Consider the following 27,536-nt stretch of genomic DNA (forward strand, 5'->3'; position numbering starts at 1 on the left):
CTTTTGTGTGTTTGGTATGTGAACTTTGGTTTCTGACTTCTACAAGTCTATAGCTTCCTCAAGGGAGGTGGTGGAGGGGGAGATGCTGATCTCCTCTCGTGACCAGTGACAGGACATGAAAAAATGGAATGAAACTGTCTCAGGGGAAGTTCAGATGGGGTATGAAGCAGAAGTTCTTAACCCAGAAGGTGGTGAGTCAGTGGAACAGGCTTGCCAGGAAAGTGGTCATGGCACCATGTTCAGGGAATCTCTGCACGACTCACTTAGTACTAAACCTGGTTTAGGTTTAGGTCCTGTGAGGAGCTGCAAGTTGGACTTGATGATCCTTATTGGGTCCCTTCCAACTTGAGATATTCTATGATTCTATAAAAGTAGTTCCTGCTTTGCTCCTGCACATCCCACCTGGACCAGGGCTTTGCAGACACCCAGAGCAGGGCGCTGTGGGTGCCCACCGTGTCCTCAGCTCTTCATCGAAATCAAGATGACCTGATGCAGATGTGTTAAATTCTCCATGTCCAAGATGTTGGGCAAAGCACTTTTCTCCGAGCTGAGCTACCTACTGCCATCCCAGGTAATGCACAATCCAAGAGATCCACAACCTCTGAAAAATGAGTAAGAAATGCCTTCTTTGTGACAGCCAGCCTTGCTACAACCCTCATACATTAAGTACTGGAGTTGTTTAACGATGCAGAGCCGTGAGGAGATTCATCAAAATGCAAGAGCCTGCCAGGATTTCCTAAACTAATACCTGGCATGTTGGAATGGCCACGCTCACTGCTCCGCAGAATGGCTCAACTCCCGTTTTTCTAATAACGGGGTGGCAAAAGTCCAGCTGCAAGTCCTGATTAATAAAGCATAAAAATATGGGCTCTAGCACTGTACAGGTTTTTCCTCCTAACTAGTCTTAGAGTAAGCAGCCTAGTAGCTTATTATAATTTGTTTAAGAAACCAATGGACAGAGGTTAAAAAATAAATTACATGACCTCTCTCAGGTGTTAAAATTCAAAACAGATGCATATCTTCCCTCACTTATTTCCCTGAAGTAAAAATGGTGATATGCAAATTACAGAAGTGGAGTAGAGGTCCATCCTGGTTCTTTGGTTAGTAAGGGAGTTTAATAAACCCTCAGCTAATCTCTTGCATGGGATTGCCAGGTAGTGTCAGGAACACTTCAGGCTACAGCAAATACATCTTTGTCAAAAAAGATTCCAATAACTATGGTAATTTTAAAGAAAACCTTATCTCTAATACAGGGTAGATAAAAGCCATTTATCATTCTGGAGGCAGTTATGTGATATTATAGAAGAAAATGAGCAGTGCTTATTTAATGCACTCTCTGTGCTTTTCTACTCCACATCTCTTAGAGCAGAGTTACAGCCTTCCTTTCTGAGGTCTTGCTTTTATGCCTTTACCCCTTCTCTTTTATTGATCTCTTTTACCTAAAGGACAGACCTTTAAATGAATTCAGTTCCTGTCTGCTAATGACTGAGCTGCTGGGTACGTGCCCAGGGACACAAGCCAGTGCTGGCTGACTGCTGCAGTGGACAGGCTGGTGCTGAGGGATGTTGTGTGGGGTCTGAGTCTACCCACTGCCATACCCAGGCACAATTGCCCCTGACCTGCTTAAAGATCATCTCCATCCAGTAACCACATGCCAGTGTTGTACTCCACAATTCTTCCCAGCTCACACCTGCACAGAAATCACCACAGCTTCCCCCTTCTTCAAGGGCTAGGTACAGACAGCACACCATTAAAACCAGTGGGGACAGGGCATTCTGCCCTTGTAGCCACAGCCTGGAGACTGGGAACTGCATGGCCATGGAGGAATCACAGAATCACAGAATCACTTGGTTGGAAGAGACCTTCAAGATCATTCAGTCCAACCAATACCCTAATACCTCAACTAAACCATGGCACTGAGTGCCATATCCAGTCTTTTTTTAAACACATCCAGGGACGGTGACTCTGCCACCTCAGTCAGACTCAGCCCCAAATCTTCTCAGCATCACCATTACAGGTATTGCCCAGCTCTGCTCTCCCCCATTCTCCTGTCCTGCTGTCCCCAGGTGCACTGGGCATCTCCCCACATGCACAGGCCCGTGCATCAGCTCTCCAGTGCAACCAGTTCATTGCTTCCAGCCCAGAAGCCTCCTTCCTGCCCAATCCTCAGGCCATTCATGGTGGCCACAGCCAGTGTCAACCCCAGCTAACAAAGACATAATGACAAGTCTTGTTCCTGATGTGTAACCATTATTGCATCAGCTGGACAATTCCACCAGGAGATGCTTCAGGTTGGTCTAAAGGGGATGCTTGCAGAGATGACCCAGGGGTAGGGGCAATACTACTTCTACAAATCCTTTTGTGGGTGAGGGCATTTCTCTTTCAGACAAACTCACAATGATTTATAAAAATCACACATATTTGTGAATCAGAACTTAAAGGTGCTGTCCATAACCTGAGGAAGATGAAGAGAAGCAAACAGATGTGAATCCCCTCAAACTATCCTAGCTGATACTGCAACATGAGCTTTCCATGGTGACCCCATAGCAGCACAGAGGGGAATTTGTTAGAACACTAATACACTCCTCTAGGAAAACTGGGCCCTTTCTGAATGTCACATTGGCTTCCTTGGAGGTTCCAAAATTTGCCTAAACAAAGGTCTGAACTCCTGCTGCACTCCAAGACCTGTCATTTATTGCATGTACTTCTGGCCCCAGGCTTTGATCCCATTGTGACTTGTGAAGGATTGTTCTTCAAGCGCCTCTCAACTGAGAAAGAACAAAGAAAGTGTAAAGGGAACATATGTCTGGCCTCTCTTGGCAGATGCCAAGAAGACATATCACCCAGTAGCACACCTGAAGAAATGGCACTCATTCTCTCTGGTGAATAATTCAACAGCTGAGACCACCTGGTTCATTACAGACCTTTGATTTCGTGAGCTTCATTAGCCGCTCCCTTGGCCTTGAAAGGATACTCAGAGTTATTCAGCAGGAAATCGCTCTTGATTTTTTCCTGCTTGTTAACACAATGTGACATTTAATTGCAGTCAGTATAGACCTGGTTTAGTGGCAGTACAAATTCAGAGCTGACCTACATTCAGAGATGTATTTATACCTGCCCCCCTCCACTGGCTTTCAGGGGCAGCATCTGCAGAGCAAGCTTGGCTCTTGAAGGGAACCACCTGGAGTAATGAATGGATCTCTGCCCTTAAATAGAAGTCCCTGTTCACAATGCAGTTTGATCTCATGCAAAGAGTTTTACCTTGTTCAGAAGGAGACCTTTGTAACAGCCCATGTTACATCCCTTATCCCAACAGGCAGCACCTTGCACAGGGAAATCAGGAACCTGCTCTGCACTGTCTAGAAATGATGACTCAAATGTGAATAGCAGTGCCATGTCTCTGCTCTTTTTGGTGGATTACGAACATAGATCTTTGAGTTTAAGCAGTTTTCTGAGGGGAATCGCAGTGGTACAAAACTTCTGCAAGTAATGAAAATACTATAGTGTCTCAGCTGGTATTTCCCCCCTCTATATTTGAAATTCCATTTCTGAATCAATCACAAACAATGTGAATCCCACCCTTGTATCCACCTGCAGATATCTAGAGTGGAGCCATCACCCAGGGTGCCACTGCCCTTGCAGGGAGGTGGGGACAGGTGCCTGACTGGTGTCAGACATCAGAGGCAGCAGCAGCAGCTCTGCCCTAAGAGGACCTGTGGCTCTCCACTGGCGGCTCTCCACCGACACCAAGAGCAGCCAAGACACAGGGACTAGGACTTCATCAGACAACCCCATGCTGACCTCTCAAACTGACTTACCAGGCAGGAGAGGCCCTGAAATGACTTCTAAATTCTTCTTTATGAAAGAAAAATTGCTCCAAGAAACATGAGAATCCAGGATCCCAAGAAATATTCCATAATGTTATTCCACTCATTTAATATTGGAGAAATAATGACAAAAAGCAAACAAAACCCACTCATCCTGCTGCCCCAAGGTACTCTCAAAGCATCAGCATCAGGGCAGAGAAAGGAGCTTGCTGCAGGGAAGCTCTTCTGACAAAACTCAGCAAGGTTTTGGAAACTCCAGGGAATAGGCCTTCCTTCTTTTTCCTGTAGATATCTGGCCTAACAAATGAATTCAGAGTCTGAGTTCCCTTTTTATCTCCAAGGAATACTGGAAGGGATTATTGTTTGAGAGTGTACACGAAGAGGAGCTGACAAAGCAGGACTGTATGGGGATGCCAAAGCAAAATATGAACAACAGCCCTGAGCAAAGGCCTGGGGGTGCTTGGGGAAATCATCCTGGAGCAAGCTAATGTGGGAGGTGAAATTGTTACAACTCCTCTAGGGCAGTGCATTTCTCTCTTTTTTTTTCTTAATATCGTTTTGCAAGAGTTTAAACTCCACCAAGAAAAGGAAAGACTTATTTCACAATTAGATAGAGTTTAGCTGGGGAATAGGAGCAAGACACCAACTGTGGGGCAATTACGCTGGGAGAATGGGAAAGATTTACAGCTCCCAGAACTGTGTCTGGATAACTGTCAGTGGTCTTGAAGCTCCATAAAGTTCCTATTACTGAAATGAGTCCACAGAGGATTTGCATTGCTGTCTTCCTTTCCCAAACCAGAGAAGCAGGCTCAGTTAGCCTTGACATCTTCCAGATTAACCAAAAAGGCCTAATGAGAACCTCTTACTCTTGACCAATGCAGCAATATTTCATTTGAGCAGTCCCCCAGTGGTGTGAAGCACAGCAGGGAAAAAGGAGGCTCAGAAAGGCTCAGTGCATTTAACACATTTTAAATATTCTGTCATACAAGATAACAAACAGATCTGAGGACAAACTTCCAGTGTGCCTGGTGAGTTTACAGGTCCATGGCTCACTGAAAGTTATTGCAGTTTGTTTCTGAAAGCTTTAAATTCTGCAAGCAGCTTCTGTAACCATAACCCTGCCACAAGCAGTTTTCTCTGAGTGCTGCAAGACAGCCGTAGTGTCTGCTTTGCTTATCAGCAAGCCTAACAGAAAAAAACCATATTTTACTGCAAAATAAGAGGCTTAAAATTTTGAGTGTATGCTAGTGAAGTCAACCTACAGTAACAAGTCCCTTAAGTAGTCTCCAGAGGAACTACCTCCCTGGCAACTGATTTTTTCTGGTGTATAGGTTATACTGTTTATAATAAAGTCTTCCAGGCAAAACTCCCCTCCCTCCTCCGCTCTCCGCGTGTTCCCCCTCGTGCAGGCTGCTTGTCATATGGAGTCTTCCTAGCGAACGGGAGTAGGATTTTGTAATAACCAGCTGGTAGAAAGAAGGAAAGTACATGGTGTTACTGGGCTGCTGGAGCTGCAAGGCTCCCTGTTTAAATCAGCTGTTAAAGACCACGGCGTTAAACAGCATACTGAACATCTGCCTGCTGCTAAAAATCGGATTTTTACAAGACAATCTTGGACTTTCCTGGATCTACAGTAATTTTAATGTTTGTTCTTCATAATGAGGGCAAAGACTGAGCAGCCCCATCTTACTGGGGACAATTATAAACTCTGAGCAAGACAGATGCCAAGACCATCTGCTTCAAGACAGCCAGCCTTCTTACCAGCAAGATGCACGAGGATATGTGGGCTATATTCCCCTCTTGCATGTGAAAAAAAGTCCAAGAAAAAACTGGCAAAAGGTCAAAGGAAATAACAAGTTTCCCAGACAGAACTCCAAGAATGATATAGTTGACTGACCTGTAAAACTTCTGCTATAAAAGCAATCAGTATTAATAAAAGCAGCAACAAATTTGCCTGTCATTTCTGAAAGTTACAGGTGGATGATCAAGGGGAACAAAATAACAATGCTGTGATGGCAGCCCTGCAGGCCAGCTAGCCTCTATTCCTCCCTGGCAGTGTAACACACCGGCCTCCAGCCCTCCTGAGATGCCCTTTCAGCTTGAATCACTATATTCCATTCTCCACTAATATCTGAGGAAAATTAACTGGGAATCTTGAAATGCCCTCTTCCCTTTTCTCCCAGTGCTGCCTTTTCCATGGATCTGTCTGCTCACAGGCCAAGTTTAGAGCAGACTTGCTCTGACCAACTACCTGTAATAGACCAGTTTCTGGTCAGACATGAAATTGGGAAAAGAATGACGTGATTTGAGTTGATTAGCCCAGAAAGAAATCTCCTCATAGGTGGCTGCTGGAAAAACAAGTCTGGACTCGCACCTCACACACACACACACATACACATTTATCCTTGTGCACAGCAAACTAGATGACAATGTGAGCTTTGCAACAAGAGGGAGTTATCCTCATGAAAATTCCCCCTGCAGGCTTCAATGCAGATGTGAGAAATTCCACAAAAGATTAATGCGGTGACCAACTGTGAGGGACAAAAGATTTTATCTGAAAGTTTCTAGGGCAATTTTGATTCTGGGCATGCTGCAAACGTTTAATCCCAATTCATCAACTCTAGCTGAATTGACTGAAACATTTCTTATTTTTTGCCTCCAAAGACAACACCCAGTATATAACTACAAGAGTTTATACACTTATTTTTATATTTTGCATATACTATTTTACAAGTATATATCTAAAGTTCAGCCTGGTAGGTGACACATGTTGAAACACAGTACCAACAACAGAGCCAAGCATTTTGTGTATTATCATTTAAATGGTTTTAAGCATTTGGGAAAGGTGTTTCTGATGTGAAAGCCAGTAGGTGTTCCTGTGGGAAGATTTTCTATCTGCTCTATTCCTTTTCTCCTCCCTATTTCCCTGTACGTATAAACTGTTAACAGTCAGGGCACACTGCCACATATCCATTTGGGAAATGTATTTGAAGGAGAAAATCCATTCCAAATTACCCCAGCCCACTTTCTCTTGAAGCAGCACCTGGCACACAACACACACCAGAGCCCAACTCCCAGCTCAGGAATCAAACTTTCCATGTGAAAAAGCACATCAGAAATTCATCCTCTGCAAGACAGCAGCAGCAGCTCTTTCCCACCCACATGCTGAAGAGCAGAGAAGCAGGAACAGGCTCTTCTCTCCCTGCAGAGGATCAATCCTCAGGATGTGTTGGAGGAGCTCCTTGCTCTCTCTCCAGGCTCTACCGTTTTCTATCTCAGTACTTGCATGGGAACAAGGCTGGGCAATACCCAGGTACCACCAGGCTGGTGCTTGTGAAAACAGTGAGTCGAGTTTCTCAGGCACACAAGGCTGCTGGGATGGGAAACTCAGTGCAGTTACACAACAGCATGGACTGACAGTGGAATGACTCTCAAGCTCAGCATTACAACTGTTTACTCACAAGGGCCTAACTTGTGTAACTCACTCTTTGAAAGACCAGAATTTCTTGCAACCAGTCAACCCAAACCCCACAAAACAACCAACCATTTCCTTCCACCTCGACTATTTGGGATTCTTTGTCTCAGCTTCTATCCTGCTGTCAATTAAGGCAATGATTCCTTTGCTATCTTTTATAATGGTTGAGCAGTGATTTGATTTACAGTAAACAACATAATTCAAAATTGTAATTAAAGACTGACCAGTGGGATAAAATTTGCTACATGAATTTATTCTTATGTGCCCAAAAAAAGAGAGCAGACAGGGAGTCAAAAGATTTTTTTTTTCTCCTGCTGCCAACTGGCCTTAGCTTTAAATGAGCACTGCAAGAAAATCAGTTTATCTGAACACTGATACAAGTGCACATTAAAATACCAAATGGTAGGAAATATTTTATATGGACACTGCAAGACAAAAATTGGATAAAGATAAGCAGAGTTTTTATAAAAAGATTTATTAAAAATAAGTTCTTTAAAGAGAAAAAGTGTGACATGTATATACATTAAATTGTCAAAACCTTCATGGGGTTTATAATACAAACTATTCCAAACAGAACAAGAGACATTCACTTTTTTTAATATGTCATGCTTATTGGAACAGAATAGCATATGGGAAGACAAAAAAACAACACACAGCACACAACCATTATGAGGAAAACCCTGAAAATGAAGACTACTTGCAAAGGTGAAAGCGAGTGATCCTCATGATTCTACAGACAGAAACTAAGACTATGAATGGCATCTTCAGTTGATAAGAATTCACCTGACAACTGCTAGCTTCCAATTAACTCTCCATTTCTACTGTGAATTAGCAAATCTCAGCAACTGGATTTGTGCTTATCTTTTTCAGCTCTATTGCAGTAGGTACCAAAGATTTCTTAGGAAGAAAGTTATAGAATTGCAGGTTTTCTCTTTAAACTCTCTGACAGCCAGAACCACAAAAATAGTTTTTCTTAAAATTATTTTATTTTACAAGAGTGTTTTGCACAAGCAGAGGCAAGACAAACTGGCACATGATTCTGCATGCTTTCAGATGACCTCAGCTTAGCTTCTCATTCCCAGATGCCATATTTAGAACTATATCCTTTCACTTGAGTCTTCTGAATTTCCTGGTGTTTGGTGCATATATACACTGAGCCGAGAACTGCAGTATTACAAATGTCTACCCATCCTTACAGCAGAATGCTCCCTAATCTCAGATGTATGCTGGACTTGTATCTTTAGGTCTCTGTAGCATCTTCTTTAGTCCCACAGTTTAATCAGACCATCCCAGCCGCACGTAATGACTTTGGATGTTTCATGTGGATGCCACACTGCACCGATACAGACTTTGTCATGTGCTTTTAACCTGCTGTAGAGTTTTGTTGTCTTCCAGTCCCAGATGTTTAGTTTCCCATCTGCATCTCCAGATATCACATAGCTGTATCAACAGGAATAAAATGGAAGTTGTGTCACGTGTGCAGGCTGCTTGCTACTACATTTGTATTATTATTGTATGCTATTACATTTATATTATTGTACGTTATTACAAATAGCAACTAAGCAACAGAAAAGAGCTTCCCCCAGGGAGCTTCCCATCTGAGACAGACTGCAAACATACCTACCAAGGAATTAGTGCTCACGCTGTGCTCTAAGGGCACACAAGTCCTGCAGAAGGTGATTCCTCAACTGCGAGGTGAATGTGCTAAGCAGTGTGATTATACCCTGCACTGTGTTACTGGAACCCAAGAGAAAGTGACACAAGTTTCTCTAAAATTATAGATGCTTTTTCCTCTGGGTTTGCTGAGGTTATTCCCCAGTTTTTATAGTAACTCATATCTTACGTACGAACACACAATACTGAATGTATGGGCATATTACTAAGCCAAGAGGAAGAAAGAGATGATTCTCTGAACAGTAAATGAGGATACCCACTATGAACTGGGAAAACTGGTGAGTTCAAATCCCAGATACTCTAGACAAGTGCACATTGTGGGAACAGACCCTGCACTGCACACCATGTGCAAAAAGATGGGAGTCAAATGTGAAGCCTTTCTTGGTCCTATCAGATGCTGAACTAACAGGAGGACTGTGCATTCATGAGTGTTGCAGGAAAAATTCAAAAGGAAATTTAATCTCTAGACTTGCAAGTTTTAACATGAAGTTTATGGCCACAAAAACTTACCTCATATCAGGTGAAAAATCCACTTGACAAGCGTAGCCAGCTACCATGTGACCTTTGAAAATTTTCTTTTTGTTTAATCTGAATCTGTTCTGAGCTCCAAAAATCAAGATTTGGTTATCCATCGACTGACAAGCCAACCATTTCCCTACAAATGCAATAAACAAAGGTAGTGTCAGGGTGCTGCATCTGAAGAACCAAACCTAACCAGGATGTTTTTCGAGATTTTGACAATTTGTCTTGCACTATCTTAATCCTTACTTTCATTATGTAGCAGGCTTCCAGGTAACAGTTGATATTGCTTCTGTCTGATACAACTGCCAAGAGTTGAAACCTTATGTTTGACAGGATTTGGCATGCCTATTCCTACAAAATGCACTCATGACTCTGTTAAAGTGTAGAGACTTAGACTGTTCCAGCTATGTGCTGCATCAACCCCACTGACTTACTGTCAAGATTTTAAGATACTGTGTAAACTTGCTGGTGCACATAATCATGTAACTCAGTGAGGGGAAAAAAAAATCCATCTAGCTGCACTCTACTTGACCATCTGTTTTTTGTGGGTACTCTAAGAAAGTCACCCCCTCTTCTTTATGGGAAGATAACTGTAAGGTAGACTAAAGAGTTTGCAACTATATAGTATTCTGACATAATGGAATGCAATTAATAAAGATATTTTAGTGAAAGAGAAATCGAAGCTTTTCTAATCTTAACGTCATCTCATTTTGCACCTTGGCAGTGCATTAACTCCTGCCTGAGAACTCAGTGAAGATGATGTGCTACAGAACACCCAGAACAGAGACTTCTGTCCTGAACTCTGCATATTGTCAATGCCTTTGAAGTGTTTTATGCAGTGACAACATAACATTGGCTGTGCAACAAGTTGATCAGCCTCTACTCAGCATAATGGAACTGTTAACAGCAAGTCTGGCAACACTGCAATAATGGTGACACTAAAGCTATTTAAATTTGGCCAAAACAGATAACAGGAATTTTGTCCTGTTAGAAGGCTTTTCACTGATTACTTGAGGCACAAAACAATTATCCTTCTTCAGCGTGATTCTAATTGAAGAACATAAACACCAGTGAAACATTAACATTAAAGAAACACTGAGATAATTTGGGATTTCTCTTATGCAATAATTATTCAGACTAAATTCATAACAGAAGGGAACAGGATCATGTACAACATGAGTTTCTGCTTTAGCAGTGGCACCACAAGGACTGCTGAACTTACTTAACACTTTGCCAACATTGTCAGTTCCCTTCATGTTTCTCTTAATATTTTAAATACAGCAAAGAGCACATGGTAGCTCTATGGAGAGTCCTTTTGCCTTGTCTGGCCTAATTTTAAACCGATACAGTTACCCTGATATAAACCCTCATTTGACATACCTCTTCTTTCAAATTTTAAATCAAAACAAAATCCAGTCCAATCTTGGAATAACTGCATGGAGTGACTGGGGAGGGGTGAAAGGAGGATACAACACAGCAACATCACAGAGATATAATCAGTAAGAGGTGCCTATGTAAATTAGGTCTAAGAAGGCAGTAAAGTGTTAACCTACCATTTGGAGACAAAGTCACAGCTGGCATGGAATGCATACTTGGCTCAGCTATGTACTTGAAGTCTACAGGAATGTCCCTGCAAAAGGAAGAAGTATGTGTTTAATGAAGACATGGAGATGTTCCAAAGAGCTGCTTCAAGTCAGCTGATCTATGTGGCAACTGAACCATGGAGAATGTATGGTGGCATCCAAAGGAAGAATATGCATAAATTCAAAAATATTATGAATGTCCACCCAAGAGCTCCAGATGCAGAGCCATCTACAGCATAACCTCTGAGGGTGTGGATTTACCTCAATCAAATGAGCCAGAGTCTAAATCAGAGTCATAATTCTAATTGTTAAGAGCAAAACTGTAACACAAAGTTCCTTTACTGCCTCCAGTATAACTGCAGCACTTACAAAGTTCCTATTTAGATAGCAAGAACATACTGACATATGCATGGATCTTACTGGAACATCTTATTGACTTGAGTTTTGTTTAAAATCAAGTATTTCTGCCTTTTTTAAAAATTCTTCTTTTTAAAACATTTTTTAAAGGAAAAGAAAACAGGATTCTCTCATCTCTCTGATGTGCTCTTTTCCTCCTCATCTCCTCAGCTGGGAACGCCAACCAATTCCAAATATTCACAGCTGAACTGAATGCTGAAGCTCAATTGCATGAAGACTGCATGAAGACAATGCAATCCCCAGCTCAATTGCATGAAGACTGTGCCAGTGCATGTTCTTAACATACACTGTCCTGTAGAAAGACCTAGTGTAAAAACAAGGGCAGTCTAATCCTTACTCTGCAGAACTGCCATTTGGTTTTGACTATATAAATTAAATTACTAACGGTTTGTGCATATTCACAGTATTCCTCGTATCCTGTGCACTAGAAGACTGGAAAAAAAGGAAGGCATGTACATGGCTTTCTCATTAAGCAAATAAAACCTCCAGCAGAAAATAGATTTGATTAATGTATTCTGCAGAAAACACATGCAAAATGTTCTGTAGCAACATTAATTAATACAAAGGGGATGTTTATGACTTCATTGTCTAATTCACAGAGCAGAAGGGCTGCTGGGACACTCTCGGAGCAGAGAGCGTGGGTGGCTGCCTCGTCCCAGCTGCCCAAGCCTTGTTGGATGGCAATACGGTCAGCATTAGCAAGGTAATTACCATCCTGCTTTATTGTGGAGGAAGTTATTTCCCATCATCTTGAGTTAAGCAACACACACAGGGGCAGCAGGGTGAGAAGCTGCTCTGTTGTCAGGAAGCGACACAAATGCTCCTGTGAGTTAAAATAATTTATTCCTCAGAATAAGAAGGGCAACCCACTTAATACACTAAAGCATGCGCTTTAGGCCAGGGATAACCAGCTTCCAAACAGGCAGACCTAAGACTGCCATTGGGCAGCAAATCTGTGAAGTAACTAAAAATCCACATCATCTCTCATCAACACAACAGCACAGGAAGTGCAGCCCCTGTGCCACATCCTACCCAAACAGTTTCCAGCTCCACTTGCAACAGGACACAAGGCTAATGTTGCAGCAAGGCCAGGCCCTGATCCACTCTCACCACACAACACTCCTGCAGACCAACAACCTTCTGGAGTCCTCAATGCCAGGTAAAACCAATCCCACTGGAAGCCCCATTTAAGTCTCATCACAGAAGATGCATCTCCAATACTGACTTGTACTGCAGTCAGAAATTTAAATGCAACACCAGTTGTTTTGCCTTCTTCTCCTTTTACAAATGAAGGCAGGCTCACCTACTAGAATTTATTCACAATAGCTCTGCTTTATGTTGATACCTACCAGGCACACTTAAGACAGCAGCAGGATGTGCTGCACTAAATTATTAGGCAGAATAAAGAGATGCATTTGTGTTTCACATTTGCTTCCAGTCATATTGCTAAATAAGTAATGTCAGCCTGCTCTCTTAAAAAAATTACCAACACGGATGCTATCATGGTTGCCCAACCTCAAAACTCATGTGATATATTTGTTTTTTGTGACAAATATTTAAGCTTTAAATATTTTAAAGTCTTTTCCCCACTTCATAGCATTTCAAAGACTGATAAGTTTTAAGCACCAGAAGTGATATCTGCTAGCCAAGATTTAGAAGTGCTATACTCTGGGGTTCTGATGCAACTTTTTCCCCAAGCAAGAGGTAGAAAAATCCTAGAGGTTTTTGGCAATAAAGAGGTAGAAAATTTTTAATGAAAGAAGGAAAAAAACCAAGCCAACCCAAACCCCCAGTCCAATCCAATCCAGTTTTGGGACCTACACATCATGAAGACATCTCTGAGGAGACTACACTACTTGTACCAGGAGCCATGGGCAACAAGGCCCACTGAAGGGCACAGCTTTACAGAGATGACAAGCCTCCCAAGCCTGTCAGCATAATAGCTAAATTATCACTGCACAGTTCTTGCTTTGCTGGCTGACTTGGAGGTAAAAAGAAACAACAGCCTCCAAAGTTAAATGCCCAAATCATTTCATTGCTTATCCAAGCAGGATCAGATGCATACAAAGCAAAGACAAAATAACATTTTGCATTTCTAAAGGAGAGAACACCGAATATAATACCCCTGCCAACTTTAATATCCCAATCACACAAAATGCAAAAGCAGGCAAATTTTCAAGTACTCCCATTAATATTCCTAAATAAACCATGTAATCTACGATCTACTATACTTGAAGTCTGAACTTTCAGAAACTAACGAACTGCAATTCTATGTACACCCCAGTGAAATCTGTGCACGGGATGAATTCTTGGGGAAAGGAGATTTAAGTTCTCAGGAGTTTCTCACTGTGATGAAGTCAGACATGCCATCCCACTACCAGCTCTGGCCAAGTCAAAGTGTTTACAAAACACTCCAGAATTCCTCTAGACAATTGAAACTAAGTAATTAGACCAACTTTTAATTACTGGCTTTTAAGGCCATACTCAGGTCATAATTACTTCCACTTTGTTTCTGTAGGATACTGAAGAAACATTTTGCTGAAGAACATACCGAAGAAAAGTACCAAAAGGTGCAGTAACCAAATCACTGCTAAGTAGCAAATAACTTTTCTTATCAACTTAGGAAAAAAAGGATTTGAAAAATAATTTGCCATGGATGTTTCTGAGCTCCAGAATCTCCCATAATGTTAGTATTAACTTAGTTTAACGTATGTGTTAACTTAGTTTTAAGGCATTTTAAAAATCTGGATCTTGAAATTACAGAAATACACTTCCAGACCAATTAACATATGTCATGGTAGGTTGTGGGGAAAGGTTTTCAAGCCATGCCCAGGAAGATGGCATTACATTTGCTCTTTATAAAACCAAAGAATTTCCCAACAACTGCATTACAGAATATTGCCTAGAGTTGAGTTCCCTATAATTTCAACAAGGGAGCTCTTTCTTCAGTGTACAACTCGCTATTACATGGTTTTTGCTTCAGAAGGAAAAAAGCTTCTGCTACTGGAACAATAAGGTTGCGATGTTCCCATGCCAGAATCTTTTTGCCTTTCCTGCTTTTCTTCACAGACAGACTAAATCCACCCACTTCACTATTCATTTCAGCCATCACACAAAGCTCATAAAAACAAGGGGCAATCCAGTCCCAAGGAAATAACAGATTTGTGCAAGCAAGATCATCCTCCCACTCAGCAAAGAGGAGACATTCCTTAGTAGAGATGGTATTGTAAAAATTTTTCTTTAAGGAGCTCAGTAACTGCATGGGTCTGCTTATGAAGTACTGAACAGAGGCTTTCTTGGAGTGGCATATGGTGGCAGCATTTTATGTCTAGTCTAAGCCTGGGTTCCCAGACTTTGGTCATTCCCACTCCTACTGGCAATGACAGCAGCCAATCACAGCAAGCTGAGGATTTAGCTGGCTGCTTGGGTGATATTCCAATACCACAAATTGGACTCTCTTGTCTAGGCTACAGGAAAAAAAAAAGCAAAAAAAAAAAAAAAAGCAAGCAGCTAGGAAGGAACTGATTAGTCACAGAACTGTCAAACTAGTGCCTATATTATGCAACAGCTTTGCATGTGTGAACAGCAAAAGGAAATGAATACCTCAAGATATGGGACTGATTATTTCAAAAAGAAATTCTCAAATCCTAAAGAAATCTCAAAGTATTAAGTTCAAGATCTTAGTACCTACAACTATGCAAAAAACATTTCAGATAGGAGTGATCTGTTTTCTCTGGAGGTTAAATGCTAGAAACTGGAAGCCATTTCAAATATTTTGTATTACTTTTTCTTGGACAGACTCTCCCTTTTCTGTCATCATTGTATTCATACTGTGTGTATCAAATATTGCCAAAAAAGACAGACAAACAGAAAGCCAGAATAATGCTACACTAAGCTAGTTATTTCAAACATGGGCCAAGTATCATATAATATTATGGATATCCACGTTCAAAGCATTCAAAACCAACACACACCAATTTTTAATAGAGCAAACATTTCTTTATGAGTTAATTTAAGGACTAATATACCCTTGGGGAAAAGGGAGAGAGCAGAGACCACTAACAGAATGCAGTGAGCTTCAGGCTGATAGAGCTGTCTCATGTTTTCAGTGGGGAAGAGGAAATCAATGAAGTGTTTCAGGCATTCAGTCAGAACAGGGTTTTAAAGCTTTTCCTGAGCTACCTAGAACTCAGTACACTCCAGTGGCCTATGTGCTATGTGCACTTTTAAAAATGAACTCTCTTCTCAGTTTGCTCACAATATACTTTGAGGTAAAATTCAAAATTTTAAACTTACCATTCCCAAACTCTTAAACTCTTGTCATCAGATGTGCTCACAAACCTTCTATTTTCATCCACAAACACAATGGTGTTGACAGCTCCCAAATGTCTATCGTATTCCTGTACAATCTCACCACTTCGAATATCCCACTACAATTAAAAGAGTCAGAATAAGAACCTAACATTTTTACTAAATGCCAGTACTTTTAGAGAAATAAATACTGAGTAGACATACCTGTACAATTTTCTTATCTGACATCCCTGCAACAAAGAGATTTTGTTTATCTTCATCAGGATTGAATTTGACACAATAAGGAACCTTCCTGTTGGTGAATCTTGAAATACATTGCCCTGCAACAGAAAACCCATTTATAGTGTATCAGGTTGGAAGTGCTATGGCCTGATTGGTTGTTTGCAGATACTGATCAAAAGCACTTTACTAAGAGCAGACAACACTTCTTTTAAAGTCCTTGAGAGAATTAGAGGGCAGAATTTGCCCTGCTCTTTAATTAGTCCCTCTTTCACGTTTGTGTGCATGCACCTGCATAAATATGCACACACACAAACTGTTCTGTAAGTTTGCTACAGCTTCCCAAACAATGCAACTGCTCAGTCCCCTGTATGCCACCAGGACATAACAAGAACAGTAAGGACAATAACATAAGGACAGGTTCAGGATATCACAAGCTGACCACTGTCTTTGCAAAACATCACCTCCTTAGGATCAGATATCTTCTCAACAGGAGATAAAAACTTGGGCAAGAACTCAAGATTAACCTTAGAGAAGCGTAACAGTAATCCAACTGCAAAATAAAGCCCTGACCTCCTTTCTTAGCTTCAGCCACAAATACCTTGATTACTTGTTATCCGTAACTTACAGGAGCTGTGTTAATCTAAAAACTCTGTCTAATAACTGAGTTCAGACTCAAGTTCAGACTCAACACTGGAGAATTAGACTTACACCTTTCTGGCTATCACCTGTATAAGATTAGTGGCACTGGTAACCCAGAAAGCTAACAACTTTTTCAAACATGGGAACTTCCTGTCTTAGGAAGAGACTCAGGTTTAAAAGGATACTGACAAAAATCTATCCTGTATTTTTCTTTAACTCAACAAACTATTTGTAGCAGAATGTTACAGAGCACCTCCAGGCATGAAAGCATCAGACCTACCCTTCAACAGTCTATACCAGCAGCTCAGTTATCACCACCTTTTCTTATTTGGAGTGCTCTTTGGGTTAAGCAAAAGACCAAGTGAGATAACTTTTCTAAATTAAGCATATTTAGGTGTAAAGAGTAATTTTATGCCTGTAAATGTAAACATGCAATTAAATGATTTAGCAAGATGACTTTTTGCTGAAACACATTTTAGCATTACAAATAACTATCAAACTTTTCAAATGAAAAGGTATATGAAAATACAGGTAGTGTCAATTGCACTATTACAGATAACAACAAAACACGTGGGAAAAAAGACTAATTATCCTGCAATGAAAGCCTAAACAGTGAACTACTGGACAATATGAAGGATAACTGGAAACAATCTGAATGCAAAGATATATTTATAGCCACTATTAATTAAAAATAGTGCCAAATAACAGCACCTACAAATACAAGCGTACCTGTTTCAGTGTCCCAAAGTTTTAGATAGCGGTCATATGCAGCACTAAGGAACTGAGTGCCTGCATTGTTAAAACAGATGTCTCGAACAGCTTTACTGTGTCCTACAAAATAGAAAAAATGCAATGATAAACTTTCATCCATTCATACTTAGAGCTTATGTATTGGATTTTTTTAAAAAAACCCCAACCCATATTACTCAAGTTAAATGCTCTAACAATGCAAAGAGAAGAAGAAATCACTTATTGAAGTTCTTCATGAGAACTAGTAAAGAATAATTCAAGTGAGAAAGAAAAAGTAACTCCTAAAGAATGATGAGAATAAAACCCCATATCACCTTCACACCTCTAAGACACTAGAGAGAGAAACAAAAGCATTGCAAGAACCAACTTGATAAACAAGTATAAACTTGTATAAATTGATACATAAGCAGAACTTCAGAAGAAATTTAAAACACTCTAATACATGGCAACACCTAATGAAAAAGAGGAGAGACAAACACTATATGAGACACATTTAATGTAGAAACATTTATAATTAGAAAACAGGTACAAAATATGGGAAATGTTAGATCAGAAAACTAAGAATGCTTTTGTCTGATGTTAACCTTGCTACCCCTCAGCCTCAATACTTTTATCTGACCACTGCATCAGACTTGCAGTTCTTTTTAGTTTAAATATTAGCACAGTAATTGATATATAGCAATATGGTAGGCAAATCTGGTTGATAATAAGAACCTTCTGAGAGAAACAGTCACACTGTTCAGAAAGAGTAGTCTATTGAGAGAGAACCTTTTTTGAGCCATCATCTTTGCCACACTGCTGTCATCAGAAATAATAGGTGAAAAAAGATTTCTTTCTTGTTACTCAACATATATTCACTCAGCATTCTAGAAATGTTCCTATTTCAATAGGAGAATCAGCTACTTTTGTTCTGCATTCAAGGCTGCTAAGAAGTTTGTATTTCTCTCCCTCTCAGCTATCTGCTTTAACAAGCACCTGTTACATGAACAAAGGCCGCACCTAAAAAAGATTTCCCACGCTTTTGCACCAAAAACTCAGCACAGATGGAATGACCTATTTAAAGAGGGATCATCAGACCATGAGATGCCCTCACTGGTGAAATACAGAGGGTTGCTGTTCTCAACATGAAGATGTGACAATTTCATGTAAAAATTTTGCCTTCAGAAAGGAGTCTTGAATAAAGTATTGATGACTGTAGTACACTAATGTTTTAAGGCTTTACACATTAACATTAAATTGCTTGGAATGGTGACAAAGTTCTTAATGAAATGTACATATTTTTCAGTTCTTATTGCCAATATCATTCTGAACAAACATTGCCTTGGATGCACACAAGTCCTCTCTATGGCAAATTAATAAGCTAACCTAAATCATATTCTTCCAGGAAGTTGTTCTAGACATAAACGAGTTTAAAAAAAGATTATTACCAATAAATGTTCGTAGACATCTTCGATCACCATATACTTCCCATAGCTAGGAAAAAAAAGATGGGGGGATATATGTAAATTGTTAAACAGTGATGATGCTGAAATTAAGTGTAAACATATATGGCAACATCTCTTAAGAAACTAATTACAAACATATACTATGCACTGATTAATCACAATCTATCCAGAAATTTAGTAGAATGTTGTCAACTTCCTGTTAGCAAAATCCCCTTAGAATAACTAAAACTCTCATACCATACTCCAATTTTAACAACTTAAGGTTTTGCCACTTAAAAAAAAACCCCAAAGCATCAGCTTTCTGTTGATATATGCTGGACAGAAGTGAGATTAGTTCACACCACAAATGCTTCAGCAAAAGCAGAGACCTGTTGTTAGCTGTAAAACTAGGCTTCACAGAAAATGACTTAATATAACAACAAAGGCAATAACATGAGAAACTTGTGACCTTCCAAATACTATTAAAAAACAACTAACACTGTTCTAACAGCTTCAGTCTTGTGTACTATTTCTATCTTTGTTTCAATGAATTTGTAATTTAAAAATTAAGTGAGAAAAATAAAAGCAACACAGACAAAAGGTATTTGCTAGAAGTACCAAATGTTTATGTATCCTAAAATGCACTGTCTGTATTCCAGGATGGTATAAAATGTATACATGAAAACAGAAAAATAACTCACCTTAATTTTGCAATCCATAGAGCAAGACAATAGTATATGCCCAGAGAGAGGAAACAATCTGACTGCACTAACACCCTGTAAATAAGAATATAAGTTAACAGTAAGTGGATCATCTAGATGTTTTCTCAGTTTGTTTACTCTCTTTTCCAGGCAAAAAGCTAAAGCTTATCTTCATAAAATATACTGATATTGTTTTAGAAACAGTGATGTATTTTGAACAATTGTTATTGGAATTGTTATTGGAAAAAAAAATATTCATTTAAATGGCTGTATATATAACCTCCTTTAAGATCCACACCACTACTATGGTAAACACAGCAAATAAATACAAACTGGAGGTTGTGGAACCATTTCTGCATAACAAGCCTTTTCAGGTGGGGCAGGTATAGAATTTAAAAAAAAAAAAACTCAATTTCTTACATATACTACCACTGCCTTCTACCCACTGAGCTCAGATTTCCTGAGCACAGCATCTCCACAGTTTTCTGTATCCCAGGTACTCCTTTCTGGGAAGTCCAAAGAACCCCCAAGTACTCGTGTTTTTAACATCCCTGTTTTCCATTTCATGTTGATTACTCTATTCATATGCCATCCAGTTTCTTCCTCCCACCCCTGGTTGCAGCTGGGTACTTTATCCTCCCTATTATTGTCTACTTATATCCCCCAGCTTTTCTAAATTTGTCAGCCTATTTTTCTTTTGCCTCTCCTATCAATATCATTATTCACCTTGTTTGCAGGAAAAAGCCATTTTACACATTAGTCTGTTGTAGGATAATAGACAGAGGAGGGACTAGAGCTTAGGGGAGGAGATTCATTCTGGAAAGATCTGATAGCTGCAGCTATAAGCTCCTTGATGCAGCAATCATTTAAGAAGAGCACAGAGATGCAACTCAACTAAAAGAGAGGGTAAAAGCTAAAAACATTCCCTGTGTCCTCTTCTCTTCCATCTTCCAAATATTATTAAGGTGATGTCCATTGCAGTGCAGCACATTCCCCCTCAAGCAATACTTAAAATTAGTGACAAAAGAAGCAGCAAATTGAGTATGTGCTATACAACCCTGAGCAGTGAAACACTTTTTTAATACCAGCAGTGTATATATTGTTTTGGAATCTGACAAGAAGGAACTGTGGATGTTAAGCAGCATCAAAGAAAATCAAGACACACCTCTCAAAGGTATTAGCTATATTTGGGAAACCTGTAACACTAATGCACCATAATCGCAAAACCTATGTAACTTAACCTAAGTTTGATATGAAATAGCCCTTAAGTATTCTTACTACAAAAAAACCTCTAACATTCTTAGTCACTATGTTAACACAAAAGTATATGCGGCTAGACAACTGCAACTGAGCAGGCAAACACCTTATGTGAGCAAGTAATGCAACCAATTACATGCAGAGCAGAGTAAAGAGGAAAATACTCTTTCCTTCTACTGATTCTTCAGTTTTATAGAAATTACTAGCTGCAGACAGAAAATTAAATGGGTTGTTATGCTGTATGCTCACAAACATTCCTACCTTTGTATGCCCAGACCACACATGGATTTGCTTCTTTGGAAGATAGCACTTCTCAGGTGGTACTGTAGAACGGAGATTAACTCCAACATCTTGAGGGACATGAAGGTAAGATCTCCCCTGATAATCATACATTTCTTTAACTGAAAAGGCAAACACAGAATTCTCAGAATCCATATTTTAAGAGGTTAGAATCTTTTGAAAGGCTCAACAACTCACACAATTATGGTTTTCTCAACACAGCTGCTCTGCTGTAGAGGGAGAGGTGAGAGAAGCAGTATAAGAAAAACCAGCTTCTCCATACAGATGTGGAATCTTATTTGACACCAGTTAAACTCTAAGTCATTTCAGCAAAGTCTAATTGGAATCTTACAATCCAAACATTAAGACAATCTTTCTCCTATCCATTTTACTCATCAGCAAACAGCAAGAGAGTTCTCCTGACCAAAAAGACTTTGCTTACACTAACGCTACATAGATTAAACTGTGAAACTCTAAACCTGACATTTGCTTGCAACTCACATTCTGGCCAGCTCTGTCCTGTGTCAGTCATGTCAACAGAATTACAAATCAAGGAAAAAAAGATTCATTTGGCCAGCATGAACCAGTATCAGTCAGCAGCAGCCAACAGCTGCTCTTTAACTAGATTTAAGAAGCGATTGGACAGCCAGAAACACAGGGATGCATTGTGCATGAAAATGGATTATTTCAGAATAGACATATGTTGGGTAGCCATGACAATAAACTGTGGACTGATTAAATTAATTTCTCAGTTTCTGGAATGTTGTTATGGCAGTTTTGGTTGTACTCTTGCACAGCATCCATGGAGTATTTCTGGAATGTTTGCATGAGAGAAGATCATAGCTTATACGGCAAGGTCTTTTCACTGTGAAATTTCAGGTAGAGAGCATAAAAACTTGGATACAAAATAATTAGTCCATAGGAGGCTCAGTGGCTAAAATTTCATGTTTGTTATGCTCACTGCTGTTCAACAAATGCCATCATGATCTACTACACATAAACAGAAAAATGTTCTAATGCCAGCAACGCTTATCTCACAGCCACTTCTTCCTCAACACACATTAGAAAGGATGCTCACAGCTCATGTGTGTGAGCCTGGTTGTAGAAGCTGGTACACAAAGAGAGACCCTGTCTACCAAACTATCTGCACCAAGCAGCATAAGGCCAGGCTGTTTTGTATGCAGACAGCCAAAGTAACAGTTTCAAAAAATTATTGAATTTTACTTAATTACCAAACCATTTTCTTTGAAGGTACCACATACTACAGGCTTCTGTAGAGTAATTAATTCATATGCAATTATTCATGGTATAAGGGCAAGAACATCTACATTAAAAATTGAGAAAGTGTAAAGACCAAGTAATTTTCTAAATTGTTCATGAACCATAACTCAGAGCCCTACCTGCTGATGAAAATACTGACATATAAAACTACAGTAATTCTGAAGCTGAAACTAAGCCAAACTCTTAACTTCAGTATGTTTGCTCTGTGAAACAGAAAAGGGATACATGCATCTAGTAATATTAGAAATAAATAAATAAATCCAATACCCTGAAAAATGACATTTCCACACTGCTCTTCACAGTACAAAGTGGAACTAGTCCAAGTTTATTTATCTCTTTCCCCATTCTTTATGCTTTTGCCTGTGAGTGCTGTTATCTCCAATACAGACACATCATGGTGCTGAGGCTGTCTGCCATCCTTACTAATTAACACAGCAGGCAAGAAAACACAGTGAGCTAGAAAATGAGAACAGCCAGGAAGATGCCATTACCATGTAATATAGTCTTCTCCTCTCCAGGTTTATCATCTTCTAGTTTTCCTCTTTTCTGCCTCTTAGCTGTTATTTCATCCAACTCCTTCTGCTCTTCCTGGAAAAAATAAAACATGATCTCTTAGAAAAGCAGCATTCAGAATCACATAACAAAATTCAGAACTGTACTATTGCTTACTCACTATTAAGAACACATCTATTTGCTAAATGAGATTAGAAATATTTCTAAGCATCAATAAAGACCTGAAAAGCTATGTACACTGAAAAGCAATATCATCCTTTTATTCATAAACTAAAGCTAAGCACTGATTGGACAAGAAGGATAACTGTTGGTTGGATGGTTCAGGATGTGTGTATTTGTGTGTGTGATACTGGGGATTTTCATTTGCCAGTTCTTTTAAAAAAAGTTTTACTTTCACTTTTTTTTTCCCCAAGCTGTTTCTTTTAATCAGACTCTACACACAGGTTGAATTAACTGTATTTCCAAAAAGTGTTCCAAATAATTGAATGCAGAATATTTGGAGCTTCTTATTTGGATGTATCACCCAAAATGTTTCTATTACCCCCAAGCATAGCATGGGTCTCCTTGGACAAGCACTGGTGCAGCTGGATGTCTGTTGAAACCTACTGCCATGTACTGACAATTTATATCCATTTCATTAAAGCAGTACTTACTTCTGATGGTTTGGCTACTTCTTTTTCATCAACATACTTTGCCCATGGTCCCAGGAAACCATCAATATTAGATGCATCATTCTCCTTGAATTTCTTCCTTTTTTCAATTTTCCTCTGTCCTGTTTCAAATACTGTTAAACCTGAAGAAGGAAACAATACACTGACTAACTGCTAACACAGAATACATCAGAGGTTACACCATAGTCAGTTTAAAAGAAAAAGCCACCAGCGCCGCTCCTTTCAGTAGAAAGGACAACATGGAAGAAGTATTTGAGCAAAACTGGCCAAAGCATTGCTCACTTTTCCAGCCATGAACACTACTAACTATGCACAGTAACAGTGACCACTTTAACTGTGTATCCTTGCTTGTTAGAATATTTAAACATGCATGTACCATAAATTTTTAACAGTAAGTCTGAAGACTGTATGAATATATCAGTTTTCATGCTTTAAACAGTTTAGTTTTGTGCCTAACAAAACAGGGTAGTTTTTGAAAGCAAAAGTCATCTTGGCTTCTGATCTCTCTGAACCATCTCGGTTTGAAAAAAAAACAGCCCCAAAATGAAAATGAGGCAAGTGTCCCAAAATCCCAACCACAACTGTGCATTTTAATACAGAAAAAAATAATAGAATTCTAGAATGGTTTGGGTTGAAAGTGGCATTTAAAGGTCACCTACTCCAATCATCTTGCAATGAGCAGCAACATCTTTAACTAGATAAGGTTGCTCGGAGCCCTGTCCAACCTGAACTTGAACGTTTTGAGGGATGGGGCACCCACTACCTGTATAGGCAACTTGTTCTAGTATTCACCAACCACACTGTAAAAAATTTCTTCCTTATAGCTTAGTCTGAATCCATCTTCTCTTAGCTTAAAATCATTACCCTTGCCCTATTGCTACAGGCCCTCTTAAAACGTCTGTCACTATTGACAGAGTCATCTCCCTCCAACCATTATCTTGTACTTTCATAGAAATACTAGCTTTTCACAAACATTGCACCCTCAGAATTTCATGTGTCAAAACCACTATACAATATAGATGTGGGAGGAAAAAAAACCCTGTAGGAAATTATTTTAACATATTTTAAGTTTTTCAAGCTTGTATATAGGATTATATTTAATTTTTAAACAAGGTTTTTCTGCAGCAGCAGTAATACTCATCTAGTGCAAAAGAGACTATAGAAGCTTTACACAAACAAGGGGAAAATAGGCAACATAAAATGTTCAGTAGTGATCAGAAGGAACTTCACATTAATCAAGGGTTTTCTTAAAATGAAGTAAGAAATTCTGTTATGAAAAGGGTTTCTCTAAAAAAAATTTTAAATGGTTTAATCTTAGTCATTTCCTTCTTTGGAAGGAAAGAGTGAAATAAGCTTTCATGTATTTTGAGGAAGAGGACACAGAAATAAAGATCTTTTGTATACCCATGTGAATAGGATATTTGAAAAAGACATGCAAGTGAAAGCATAACCATGATGTTTACACAGGTACAGTTTTCCAATGTGAACAAGTCCCTTTGAGCATTAAATATCTTGTATCAAAGTATTAATTACAAACCCCATGCCTCTGGTAGTCAATCCTCCCAGTGGCATGTCATGCTGTTACCATTTGGCAATCTCCCAGTGGTTTTCTTTTCCAAATAACCCAAAGAGTTTAACTCTGCTAAGCAGAGATAACATGCAGCTCCCAACAGGAGTGCCAGAGGTTGCACACAGAGTGATCAGTTTGCTCCTGAGGAGCAGTTATGGTGATTAGCTCAACATACAGGTATCCTAATGCAGACACATGACAATGTTAGCTAAGACAGAATTTAAGAGGACCAAAAAGCTGTTTCAAATTGTACAGATAAATTGTATTCATGCAATGGCACATTGCAAATCCTCTTCCGAAATTTGTCATGACAACCTGAAACATTTGCTACTTCAAGAAAACAAAACACTCCAATATCTCTCTTCCCACCCTGCATTAAAATTGCAACACACCTCTTCTTTATTTTGTTTTTGGACATGGTTGATTTTCCCATAATACCTTCCTTTGCTAATACCTATTCCATTTTTTAGCAAAGAAAAAATGAAAACAGTTAAGAGATGCAAGTAATTTATACAAGATTCTGAATTAATTACCTTGATTTTTTTCAGCTTCTTCTACAGAACCAATATATTTGGTAGCAGCTTCAGGATTATCTACAGAAGGATCTAGTGCGTAACCTGGAACAAGAGTTAAAAAAAATACTGTTATTTCAAGCTTTTCTGTTTTGTACAACTTTTACTACTCTGTCCCTCTGCAAATTTTTTCCTGTTAACTCTGAACAAGCTGGGGATGACAAAGAGTTGAAATTTTGGAATCCAATTAACTTTTCACTTGGCCTGAGTATAAAGATTACTATGAAGTAGTACCATGAGGCCCTTGAGTACATATTGCTATCAGAATGCTTAAATTTGCACAACACAGAGAAACAAATAAATGTAATAGGCAGCAGTTAACAACATAAGATACAAAGGGTGGGTAATCACAAGAAGCCAAGTCACAGAATCTGGTGGGAAGGGACCCCAGGATGCCCCTGCTCCGAGCAAGGTCAACGCTGAATTCAGGCCATTTTGCTGCAATGCAAACATTAGATTTTGAAATGCCATAGCAACCTCTTCTTGTAAGAACATGGCATCAGATTAGCTCAGATTCCTTTTCAGAGGCACAGGATGTTAAATAGATGCTGCTTTAGCACAGGGCACTGCTCCTTGGTTTGGAAAGCCAGTAAGTCATGTGGAAACCAGCCAGCAGCTGCTGCATACACAGAGCCCTCTGGTTTCAGCCGCAGCCTCCTGCTCTGCCCACTACTTCTGCTGGGTCAAAGACAGTGCTCCTTATCCTTGGCAGTCCTGGGGTGGCAGCAGATGGAAGGCAGAGGACAGAGATAGGGGAGAAAAGAAACCAGATGAAGCTTTCTAGGGCTTTGTGTGTATTCTGTCTCCCACAGCAAAAATTACTTAATCCTCCTCTTACCAGAACTGAGAAAGCCTCAACTTGAAAGAAGTTGCTTTAAACTAATGTGAATGGTACCAGAAGCAGCAGTCATGGCCTTTCATTTTTCAAATAATTAAGTACTCACATCTTCATTTCCTGACTACAGCTATTGAGCCTCGATAAAAACAAAACAAAATAACCCCAACCAAATCTGCTGCATTTACTCTTATAAATAATTTATAAAATGAGCCAGCATTTCATAGCTATTCAGGCTATTTACAATTTTAATACATACATCCAACTATTTTTTTCCATTTCTCCTGAAGTGGATAGTGTGATCTTATAGGATAGACTTAGTTTCCAAGGAACAGGTCAGGCACTGAACGCTTACTGACCACCATGGCTTTTTTTATTACGGGAAAGACTGCACCCTGGTGGACATAACACCAGTTTTTATTAAACATTAAAGTGACAACATGTCTCTTGAGGAGGCAATGAGAATTTCTCTGCATCAAGGATGGTAAAAAAAAGAGAAAGAAAGGTATCAAACCACCAGTAAAAGAAATCACACACATAATGAATTAAATCCTATAGCATACAATCCAATTCCTGTATTTCTGTTGATTCACAGAGACAATGATGAGCAGGGGGAGATTATCCAGTCTACTCTGGAGACCAGTGGCTCACAAAGGCACATAAAAATGCACATGAGTTGAGAACCTATCAACACCATTCCAACAGCCAAAGGAGATTGTCTCCCCGAACATTTTTCAGAAAGACTACTCTCCTAGAACATGGTCCAGTTAATTTATTTTTAGATGCTGGGGAAAAAAGTACTATTGAAATTAGAAGAACCATTCCAAGAACACAGCAGGTATTGCCACCCAAATAGAGCATTCTACCTGCCAACCAGCCCCGTTGTCTCAAACCTGGTAAGACCCAGCTGTGGGCCAACATATGTCCAGATGATTCATGAATACATATGATATAGGGAGGGAAATACACACCAATGTCATCTTACAAAATATATATTCCCACTATTCCTCTGT

The 27,536-nt window shown here is 39.5% G+C and overlaps 1 protein-coding gene across 1 annotated transcript in view; it reads right to left on the minus strand.

The window, feature by feature from the left end:
* Nucleotides 1–7,756: 7,756 nt before the first annotated feature.
* CDC40 (cell division cycle 40) overlaps nt 7,757–27,536 on the minus strand; it is a 38,878-nt gene continuing 19,098 nt past the window's right edge. The window contains exons 5-16 of the mRNA XM_005518270.2: nt 25,650–25,733; nt 23,529–23,668; nt 22,854–22,950; nt 21,064–21,203; nt 19,546–19,620; nt 18,848–18,893; nt 17,400–17,501; nt 16,014–16,129; nt 15,795–15,928; nt 11,052–11,128; nt 9,487–9,631; nt 7,757–8,742 (exon numbers count right to left, since the gene is read on the minus strand). Of these exons, the coding sequence (XP_005518327.1) occupies nt 8,565–8,742; nt 9,487–9,631; nt 11,052–11,128; nt 15,795–15,928; nt 16,014–16,129; nt 17,400–17,501; nt 18,848–18,893; nt 19,546–19,620; nt 21,064–21,203; nt 22,854–22,950; nt 23,529–23,668; nt 25,650–25,733 (1,334 nt within the window). The 3' untranslated portion in view covers nt 7,757–8,564. The remainder of the gene's footprint in view (nt 8,743–9,486; nt 9,632–11,051; nt 11,129–15,794; nt 15,929–16,013; nt 16,130–17,399; nt 17,502–18,847; nt 18,894–19,545; nt 19,621–21,063; nt 21,204–22,853; nt 22,951–23,528; nt 23,669–25,649; nt 25,734–27,536) is intronic.

Source organism: Pseudopodoces humilis, chromosome 3 (genome assembly GCF_049639895.1).
Source record: "Pseudopodoces humilis isolate 2021_Gansu_Grassland_sample_001 chromosome 3, ASM4963989v1, whole genome shotgun sequence".
In the NCBI taxonomy this organism is placed as follows: domain Eukaryota; kingdom Metazoa; phylum Chordata; class Aves; order Passeriformes; family Paridae; genus Pseudopodoces; species Pseudopodoces humilis.